Source organism: Coenobita brevimanus, chromosome 77, assembly GCF_032717465.1.
Source record: "Coenobita brevimanus isolate Jiangsu-jjx chromosome 77, ASM3271746v2, whole genome shotgun sequence".
NCBI classification, from domain to species: Eukaryota; Metazoa; Arthropoda; class Malacostraca; order Decapoda; family Coenobitidae; genus Coenobita; species Coenobita brevimanus.
Genome location: NC_137030.1, coordinates 30,083,190 through 30,094,535, shown reverse-complemented (window position 1 = coordinate 30,094,535; position 11,346 = coordinate 30,083,190). Strand labels below are relative to the sequence as shown.

Genomic DNA, 11,346 nt, shown 5'->3' with positions numbered 1-11,346 from the left:
GAAGGAGAAGAGTGTTTAAGGGATGCAGGGAGAGAAGGAGCATGAGAATAAATCAATTGTTTGCAGATGACAAGATTTACCGATTGTTGACTCAGAATGCAAACTTCGTCAGTGAGCATCTGAATCTGAGAGAAATTATGAGAGGAGGAAAATGAGGGAGGATGAGAGAAGAAAAACATGAATGGATGAAGAAGAGAGACAGAGAAAGTTACGAAGCAGGAGTAAATATGAATGTAGGAGAGTTTGAGGAAGTACAATGTTTTATTTATTTGAGAGTAAACATAAAGGTAGATTTACGAGAGAAGGATTTAGAGATCAAAAGACAGCAATGAAACAGGAGAAAAGGATAAGGTGTTAGGGACGATGAGAGTTGTGGAAGGATGAATCAATTGTCTGAGAGTAAATGGATTTGTATGAAAGCACAGTAATGGAGAGTGTGGTGTATGGATGCAAGGCGTGGGATTTGAATACTTGGCCAAGAAAAAGGTGTATGTGTTAAAATTTAAGTGCTAAGGGATTACGAGGAAATGGTTGTGAGAAAAACACTAAGAAAGAGATGTGGAAACAGACGTTGTATAATAGAAAAGATGACCCAATGTGTTTCAATGCCATGAATAACTGGTCATAAAGAGAGTATGGGCGATGTGAAATTAATAAAGACGGTGAACAGATTAGAACAGAAAATGAAAGACAGGGAGACCAAGGAGGAGGTGGAAAGAAGTGTAAAATATATGTTTAAATACAGGTCTGAGCATGAAGGAGGGTGATAGGCGTGTGTGGAAGTAAGCAAATTAAAAAGAACAGGTTTTCAGAGGATGACGCACTGTAAATCTTCCACAACATGCAGGAAGTGAAGCGACTGGGGTAAACTGTACAGAAGTGGGGCCTGGTTGTAGATGGTTTACGACTGCTTTGGTATATGGCAGCTGAGAGACTGAAGGTGGGTGACTGACGCTGCTTTATTCCCGTAGGAGTGGGTAACAGAGCATACAAAACTGAATACCACCATTTGCGGCAATGAATCCAACCTTCCTCATATATCCCTTCCTATGGCCATGGGTAGGTCTCTGGTCCGACCCTGGTGAGTTGCTGGCTACCACAGGAGGGCCCCGGATCCCTTCACACTGCACTCGTATGTAACATATTGAACCAGAAAGACAACTCACAGAAGCAAGGCCATATAGATAAGAGCTAAGTAACCATCACCAAAATTAAAATCCAAAACTCTAGCTAAAAAACAGTCTACTATAATTACCATCGCATATCTTACCCGAAGTAGCGTAGTTCTAAAAAAATGAAAAAAAAAAAAAAAATAACCAGACTTAAAAATCATCCATCTGTTTCCTAGTGATTTTTAGCCGAGATTATGAACAACAAAGAGCCTTTAGCTTAGATCAGGTGAACAATTAGACAGGTACTATATTAAAGCTAAGAACACAGTACTCTTGTTAGCTTTGTATTTTTAGCTGAGCATAAAGTGTGAGATGCTAAAAGCGTTAAGTTGTGAATCTACAGTAATCTAGTGGTCCATTTGGTGTGCACTTATTACTTAGATTATTAGTTGTTTAAGTGGTCGAATACAACACTTAGGAGTTAATGCACCCCCTTCCTTCCCCCTCTCTCTCTCTCTCTCTCTCTCTCTCTCTCTCTCTCCAGTTATTGCTATAGATGAAGTTATTGAAGGTAAGGTAGCACACACACACACACACACACACACACACACACACACACACACACGAATATTAATACTGACGCACCTACATCAGTCTCTATGCACAAATAATTCTACCTGCCTAACTAAGGTGAAAAAATAGACGAGTTTCCACTTCCACTTAAAATTCATCATGCATAGAAAACATGAATCTAGCTAAAATATTTTTGAAAAAACGGCTGCCCTAATTCCTACTCTCAGCAAAATTTTTATTTGTTATGTCTGGGGAACTCTCTCTCTCTCTCTCTCTCTCTCTCTCTCTCTCTCTCTCTCTCTAAGATGGCAAGCAGAGTCCTATATATATATATTTTTTTGTGCGATTGTATGGATGAAATTCTGTACTGATATTTCCAAAGAAAACGAAATACTGTATTTCAGACAGAGAAGCATCGGACTGAATTAATAATAACAAGTAATAAAAAAAAAGGTACGACATTAATTACTGAAATAACCGCAAGGCAAAAACAAATTTACCACCATACTCATTTCCATAACATGGCTAATAATGACTATAATCTTAATGACATTTATGATAATAAAAAAAGTTATAACATTTTCAGATAAGGAAAGCTTGATAAATTAATGATAACGATAATGGTAGTAATAAAGAGACATTAGATAGGAAGATCATACAGGGCGACAAGCATATAAATAAAAATATAAATAAACATACATAACGTTTACCATAAATCACAATAAATCAGTCCAACACAAATTAACGACATAACAAGGCACAAAATGACAAAACCCTATCCGTATGATTTTACCCAGGGATTTTAATAAGTCTAACTCTTCTCCTTTAAAAAAAACAGACAGGGTTGTAAAGGTCCGCTACTGAAATTCTAAATCGCAGGGTGGAGTGCATACCCCTAATGTCTGACGGTCATTTATAGAAAGCCTGTAGTTATTATGTACGGTTAGCCTGCATCCCTTATTACAGAATGCAGTTAGCAGCCATAAGGGAAGGCCGAAATAGTTCCATCATCGCCAAATACGTTAAAAAATCGCTTAAAAAAAGGAGCTTGTATCTCACATCGCAATTTCAGGTTTAAACATACGGGCTAAATTTTCAGAGTGACGGTGCTAAGAATTACGTTTTGAAGGCCGCCCCTCACAGGATGAAGCGTCAGGGAAAACAGATAAAAATTTAGATACAGTAGATCTATATTTGCTTCACAGGTATCGTTTTGGGTGGCGGATTTAGGAGGTGGAAAAGGGGGGGAGAGGGTGAGTAAAAAGTCTGCAGCGCCAGCCTTTCCAAGTACCCATTCTTTAGCATTACATTATGATATTTTTCTGCCCTTGCTCACACCTTGAAAAAGAGACTATTAAATATGATAGTAACTCCAGTATTATTATCTATCTATCTATCTATCTATTGCCAGACGCCTCAATCTCGTTTGGGGTGGCCACAAACAAATCGCCTCCAAGTCGCCCTGTCCCCCGCCATTTCACTGCCCTGCTCCCAACTCACACCCCTCTCTCTCATATACCTCTCCACCCCATCCCTCCATCTCATCCTCGGCCTCCCCCTCCCTCTTCCCCCCTCCACCTCACTCACATACACTCTCTTCGTCAGTCTTTCACCCTCCATCCTCTCCACATGGACTATTACAGGTACCAGACGGGCCTTTTTATAGTGCAAGGAAGATGAAGCTAAGACAAGAAGCTCCCAAGATTGTCCTTCCTAAATAATAATAATCCTGATGATGATGATGATGATGATAATAATAATAATAATAATAATAATGGTAATAAGAACAACAACAACAACTATAATAATAATAATAATAATAATAATGGTAATAATAATAATAATAATAATAATAAAAATAATAACAATAATAATAATAATAATAATAATAATAATAATAATAACAGTAATAATAATAATAATATAATGATAATATAATAATAATAATAATAATGATAACAACAACAACAACAATAATAATAATAATAATAATAATAATAATAATAATAACTAATAATAATAACAAATAATAACAATAATAATAATAATAATAATAATATAATAATAATAATGATAATATAATAATAATAATAATAATAATAATAACTAATAATAATAATAATAATAATAATAATAATAACAACAGCGCATTAATTTGACTGGGAGCCATCATTCAATTTTTTGTGTTGTAATTAATATGACACATCCTCCCTACTCACCTCCATATATCCCTGATGGTCTTCACACCAAATATTCACCACACTTCTTTCACCTTAACTTGGCCCAGATTTTCGTCCTCTTGCAAGTTATTCTCCGTAGCTCAGTGGGCGGAGACAATACACCTGCTCTTCTTCGTGACTAGCATCATACCCAGGTGTTAATCTTTTGTCACACCTAGGTGTTCAAGATGGAGGGATGGCAATTTTAGGCCAAGTTAAAGTGAAAAAAGTGCAGTAATGCTGGTATTCCCGTGTGGTTAGGTAGCTTAACACCCCTTCCGTACCGATTTATTTTTGGATGTGCCTGACTGTAGTTTCGTATGTAATTTATGCAGTGTATGATTTAAATAACACAAGAGGATTGTAAGGAATAAAAAATAAAATAAATCGCTTAGGTAGAGACGTTAGGGAGAATATGAGCCCGTGTTGTAAGTGTGATATATATATATATTTTTTCGCATCAAGAACTGGAGGCATGGATATTTTCTACTATTTTCTGCTATTTTTTCCTATTTTCCTCCTTTATTCTTGTCCCCAAAACAGACGACAGCCATGACAGTTTTCCTCTCGCTGACAGGAAGTAGTGTTGACGGGAGCACGTAAGACAGGCAAAGAGTTTACTGTCGCTGATCATCCTGTAAATCATAAATAGCTTCGACAGTACCACCCTAATCTGCTAGTATACCATCAGGACTATTCACTACATTACAATTTCTCTCTACACGCATTTGATGGAGAGTGAGAGACTGACGAGGAGAGTGTACTTGAGTGAGGTAGAGGGGGAGAGGGAGAGGGGGAGGCCAAGGATGAGATGGAGGGGTATATGAGAGAGGGGGGTGTGAGCTGGGAGCAGGGCAGTGAAATGGCAGGGGACCCGGCGACATAGAGGCGATTTTTTTTGTGGCCAGCCCTTACGGGATTAAGGCGTCTGGCAATAGACAGATAGACGCATTTGCATTCATAATCTTAACTACAGTCCTCTCACTATAACTTGGCCCAGATTTTCGTCCTTTTGGAGCTTATTTTACGTAGCTACAAGGCAAAATAAGATAATACTATGGCTCTACATCTTTTTCATGACAATTCTACGTGACTATCATTCTTTTCCTCTTGGCCCAGATTTTCGTCCGTTTGCAGCTTATTTCACGTCGCTCAGCGGCAGAAAAAAACAATACTATGGCTCTATATCTTTTTCATAACACTTCTTCGTGACTATTATTCTTTTCCTTTTGGCCCAGATTTTCGTCCGTTTGCAGCTTATTTCACGTAGCTCAGTGGCAGAAAAATCAATACTGTCTCTCTGCATCTTTTTCATAACACTTCTTCGTGACTGGCACCGTATTCTAAAGTTCATGTATTTTACAACTCAGCATTCTAGATGGCGTGAAGGCAATTTTAGACCAAGTTTGAGTGAAATGTGTCTAAAATATTACTCCTAAGATCTATATTCCCATTGGACTGAAGATACACTGATTTATATTATTATCAACTCTGGAAAGCTCTTAACACCTTTCCCTTAGCGATTTATCCTGTATGGTAAAGTTTAATAATTTCTTGTGTGTTATTTAGGTCTATGTAGGAATTTTGCATCACATACACACACACACACACACATCACTGAGGAAGGGATGATTTGACTTCCCTCTAGCCTTTGTGCTTACCTACGGAGATACTGAAACACACACACACACACACACACACACACACACACACACACACACAAGAAAAAGGGAGTTGTTGGCAGAAAACGGGAGATGTTGGCAGAGAAAAACGGGAGATGTTGGCAGAAAACGGGAGATGTTGGCAAAGGAAAACGGGAGATGTTGACAGAGTTACTGATTATATACCTTATAATATTGAAGAAGAATTAGTTATAGCAGAGAGAACAACCTACTGATACTATATGTCTTTAGGAGAGAGAGAGAGAGAGAGAGAGAGATAGACTGATTTCTTTAAGCTCTTCATTTTGGTCACTATTTTTTTGTCATTTCTTCTATCTCTCTATCTATTGCCAGACGCCTTAATCCCGTAATGGGTGGCCACAAACAAATCGCCTCCATGACGCCCTGTCCCCCACCATTTCGTTGTCCTCCCCCCAGCTCACACCCATTTCTCTCTCACATACCTTTCCACTCCATCCCTCAACCTCATCCTCAGCCTACCCGTCCCTCACCCCTCCACCACCTCACTTACGTACACTCTCCTCGTTAGTCTCTCGCTCTCCATCCTCTCCACATGGCCAAACTTTTTTCTAGACAATGGTAGGATAGATTTTAAATGGAGGGGTCAGGTGTGAAATTAATTAACTCTTTCACAGGTAGATTTTTTCCCTGTGCTGAATAAAATCGTCTGGAGGGAGAAAGAACAGCAGAGAATAGCCTTTGGAGTGATTGAAGTAAAATATATATTCAAAGTAGGGTGATATTAAGGGTAACTGCATTGAATATAATTTATAAAGTAAAAATATTGTCGTGTATTTATGGCCAGAGTATAACATGTATAAATAAATAAATAAATAAATATAATAATAATAATAATAATAATAATAATAATAACAATAAAATATCCTTGAGTAGGTATGCTCGCAACTAAATTCTGTCCATAATTTATTTCTGCAATTATTCTAAGCTAATTAAAATATTCTCTTATTTTTGCGTTCTTAAAAAATATCTTTTTATTTTTCTAGAGCACTTAAAGGTTATAATTATTGTTATTAACTATTATTACTATTATTATTATTATTATTATTATTGTTGTTGTTGTTGTTATTGTTGTTATTATTATTATTGTTATTATTATTATTATTATTATTATTATTATTATTATTATTACCTTCATTATCATTATCATCATTATTATTATTATTATTATTATTATTATTATTATTATTATTATTATTATCACTACTATTTACACTAATAATTACAGGAAGAACAGAAGTTAACCTCTTCAGCACGACACCATACATTTAATTCCAATCCTTCAACTGACAGACGATTTTATTCAGCCTGGGAAATCCCCCTCGTGCTGAAGGGGTTGGAGAGAGGTTGGCAGCCTCTAACCCCTCCCGTTCTTAAGGCCTCTCGCAAGCTGAGGGAAACCGTCTGGGAAAGGCAGGAATAAATACCAAACATCACGGTACTGAAAGGGTTATGGAAGTGCTTGTAAGGATGGTAAGTTTGTGTGTGTGTGTGTGTGTGTGTGTGTGTGTGTGTGTGTGTGTCTCTCTCTCTCTCTGCCTGTCTGTCTGTCTGTCTCTCAAATCATCACCATGTTTATTGTCATTCAATCTGCTTACAATTACACACACACACACACACACACACACACACACACACACACACACACACACACACACACACCTTCACCCTCTTAATCTACCCAACCTCCTCTCTGATCTCTTTACCCTCTTGGAGAATCAAACCGTCCCCAGATTTGAATACAACTTTGCCTGCGAAATCTCTACATTACTTTCCTCTTCCTCTTCCTTCTTCCTCTTCCTCCTTCCTCTTCCTCTTCCTCCTTCCTCTTCCTTCTTCATCTTTTTTTTTTTTTTTTGTCACCTTTTCTCTCTAGGATATTAACTTGTTGTCAAAATCACTGCTTTTCGCTGTTTCTAGTTTATATATATATTTTTCGTCATAATTCTGATTGTTGACAAATTCATTCACTTTTCCTTTTTCTGTTTCTCTCTCTATGGTATTCCAGTCATCTTCGACTTTAATAACTCCTCGCTTTTTCTTTCTTCCTTCCTTCCTTCCTACCTTCCTTCCTTCCTTCCCTCTTTTCCTTTCTTCCTCATTTCCTACCTTCCTTCCTCCTTTCCTTCCTTTTTGTATTCTTTCTAACTCTCCAACCTTCTTTCCTTCCGACCTTTCTTCCTTACTTCTTACCTTCCCTCCTTCGTTCATTCCTTTCTTCCTTGCTTTCTACGTTCTATCCTTCCTTTCCTTCCTTCCTCACTTCCTACCTCCCTTCCTGCTGCCCACCTTCCTTCCTCCTTTCCTTCCTTTTTGTATTCTGTGCAACCTTCCAACCTTCTTTCCTTCCAACCTTTCATCCTACCGACCTTTCTTCCTTACTTCTTACCTTCCCTCCTTCTTTCCTTCTTTCGTTCGTTCCTTCCTTTCTTCCTGTCCTTCCTTTTTTCCTTCCTTCTTACCTTTCTTCCTTTCCTTCCTTTTTTCCTTCCTTCTTACCTTTCTTCCCTCCTCCTCTTCTTCCTACTGTCCTCCCTCCCTTATTCCCTATCACCTTTCTAATCAGCAGGTGAGATCTCCACATCCTTCCCTTCTTTCTCGTCCTTGTCCCCTTCGCCTTCTACAGGACTCGAATCGTCGCCCAGGGAGGATTCGGATGCCCTGCTTCTCATCCTCGTGTAGTATCGAACGTGGTGCTTCATGAGACCTGTGTCCTCTTCAATGTCCCCACGCTTACCCACGCGAAGCAGTAAAGCCTTCAGTCGGGTCACCAGGTTCTGCTCCGCTGCGGGTGGAAGCGTGTGGATTAGTTGGGTGGATTGGTGGGTGGATGGGTGGAGAGAACTGAGAGGGGTAGGTAGGTGGAGAGGGGTGAAGTGAGTGGGGTGAGTTGGTGGATGGAGAGGAGTGACTGGGGTGGGTGGGTGGGTGTTGAGGAGTGAGTGGGGTGGGTGGGTGGAGAGAATTGAGTGGGGTGGGTGGGTGGGTGGGTGGGTGGAGAGGAGTGGGGTGGGTGGGTGGGTGGGTGGAGAGGAGTGGGGTGGGTGGGTGGGTGGAGAGGAGTGAGTGGGATGGGTTGGTGGACAGAGAGGAGTGAGAGGGGTGGGTGGATGAGTGGAGAGAAATGAGTGCATTGGGTGGGTAAAGAGAGGAGAGTGGGTTGGGTGGGTGGGTGAGTGGGTGGAGTGCAGTGAGTGTGAGTGGATGGGTGGGTGGGTGGAAAGGAGTGAGTGGGATGGGTGGGTGGGTGGAGAGAATTGAGTGGTGTGGGTGGATGGATGGAGAGAAGTGAGTGGGGTAGGAGGGTGGAGTGCAGTGAGTGGGGTGGGTGAGTGAGTGGGTGGGTGCAGTGAGTGTGAGTGGGTTGGGTAAGTGAGTGGAGAGCTTAGGCCATTTCTTGCTCTCCTCTTATCTTCTACTGCCAGAATTATAGTCACAGTATTCTCCCCTACAGCCTCGAAAGGAACTCAAGGCCTGTTGCTGTTTGCTTTCCTTCGTACTTACAGTATGTGAGATTATACTGTGGTCAGTCTTATTAGGGTAGGGTAGAGTAGGGTAGGGTAGGGTAGGGTTGGGTAGGGTAGGGTAGGGTAGGGTAGGGTATTTTTTAGGGTAGGGTAGGGTAGGGTAGGGTAGGGTAGGATACGGCGGGGTATTTTTTAGGGTAGGGTAGGGTAGGATATTTTTTAGGGTAAGGTAGGGTAGGGTTGGGTGGGGTAATGTAGGGTAGGGTAGGGTAGGGTAGGGTAGGGTAGGGTAGGGTAGGGTAGGGTAGGGTAGAGTAGGGTAGGGTAGAATAGGGCAGGGTATTTTTCAGGGTTGGGTAGGGTAGGGATGGGTGAGGTAATGTAGGGTAGGGTAGGGTAGGGTAGGGTAGGATACGGCAGGGTATTTTTTAGGGTAGGGTGGGATAGGATACGGCAGGGTATTTTTTAGGGTAGGGTAGGGTAAGGTTGGGTGGGGTAATGTAGGGTAGGGTAGGTTAGGGTAGGGTAGGGAAGGGGGGGAGGGGAAGGGAAGGGAAGGGTAAGGTAGGGTAGGGTAGGGTAGGGTAGGGTAGGGTAGGGGAGGGGAGGGGAGGGTAGGGCAGGGCAGGGTATTTTTTAGGGTTGGGTAGGGTAGGGTATGGTAGGGTAGTGTAAGGTATTGGTTAGGGTAGGGTAGGGCAGGTTAGGTATGAGGACAGTGGGTAGGAAAATGATGGATGAGGGATTATGAATAGGAAATGAATGGCTTAGGGTTGTCAGGAAATTGATGGACTCGGGGGGCGGAAGAGGAAGAAAGCGGGAATGAAATCTGTCGCTGTTTTTAGGTGGTAATTTGTACAGTATTGGTCGCAGTCTCTAATGGCTAATATTAACAGTTGGGATCAGTGTGTAAGAGAGGAGGAAACTAAGTGCAAATATGAGACTAGGCAGGGTGATGAGACGCAGCTGAAAGAGCTCAGTGAAATGGGAGTTGGTTTAAATGGGGAAGAGATGGATGAAGTGCGGTGATTTAAGTATTTGAGGGTAAACATGACAAAAGATGAAAGTAAACAACGTAAAACAAGCTACTGGACATGTGAAGAAGCGAAACTAGCGAGAGAGTTGATGAGAAGAGGAGAAAATAGCGAGAGAGTTGATGTGAAGAAGCGAAACTAGCAAAAGAGTTGATGTGAAGAGGTGAAACTAGCGAGAGAGTTGATGTGAAGAAGCGAAAATATTGAGAGAGTTGAACCGTATGTGGGGAGAAAAATTAGCGTCAGTTCAGAGGGAGATGGGTACTTAGCAAGAATAATGGTGCCAACAGTGCTGTGTGGCTGTGAGGTGTGGTCCCTAAATGCAAGGAGACGGAAAATGGTGGTGGCGTTGGTAATAAAGTGGGATGAGATAACTTAGTATGAGATGATTTAGACAGAGAAATTATACGGTGTGGGAGAGGTGTGGAAGTAGACGCAGAATTCGGGGACGGGAAATGCGTGAAAATTACCTCACTCTGATGACACATTGTTCATATTGTTATCTCCAGATGATTATATTCAGTTTAGGACAGACTTTCGAATTGGTGGAGTAAGATGTAGCCTTCATTAAACTCGTCACTACTGGGGAGTTTTTGACCTGAAGAAAATCGTCTGATAGTGGTAAAAATGAAACAATACGAGTAACTATGGCATCAGGCGTAATGTGTGACGTGAAATTGATAGGCCTAGTTGATGTAGAGACAGAGACAGGAAGGGGGAAATCCAAGGAGGGGACAGAAGGGCTTATGGAGGTTGATTCGTAGCTAATTATGTACACCAAGCAGGACGTAAACCATAACCACCTGGGCCTAGTGATGCAGAGATCAAACTTTCTTTGGTGTAAACAATTATTCTGAAGTGAAGCTGATGGGAGTGTAGCTAAACTGCGAAGTGGAATGCAAACTTTCCCCTTTTATGATAACTTCTGACGCAAGTGGGTCAGAGCTGGAGCATATTTAGCCTTCCTATATTATTGCTAACTGCACCCTGTAATGCGGGATGCAGGCTAACCATACGTCATAACCACAGGCTTTCCAAAAATGACATTAATGAATCGGGGGTATGCACTCCACACTGCGATTTCAAGCTTAAGAATATCACCCTGAATTTGAATATATGATGTTGCTTTTTCCTACTTTTCGGGAGCGACTCGTCTGAAATGGGTAAAAGTATGATGCATATGAACAAAATGAAACTCGTATAATTTAATATAGACATCTATCTATCTATCTATCTATAGC

At 40.8% G+C, this 11,346-nt stretch overlaps 1 protein-coding gene across 1 annotated transcript in view; it reads right to left on the bottom strand.

Annotated features, from left to right (window-relative positions):
• Positions 1 to 8,162: 8,162 nt before the first annotated feature.
• LOC145408519 (solute carrier family 60 member 1-like) overlaps positions 8,163 to 11,346 on the bottom strand; it is a 199,313-nt gene continuing 196,129 nt past the window's right edge. Inside the window, exon 13 of the mRNA XM_080279251.1 lies at positions 8,163 to 8,389. Within this exon, the coding sequence (XP_080135377.1) occupies positions 8,163 to 8,389 (227 nt within the window). The remainder of the gene's footprint in view (positions 8,390 to 11,346) is intronic.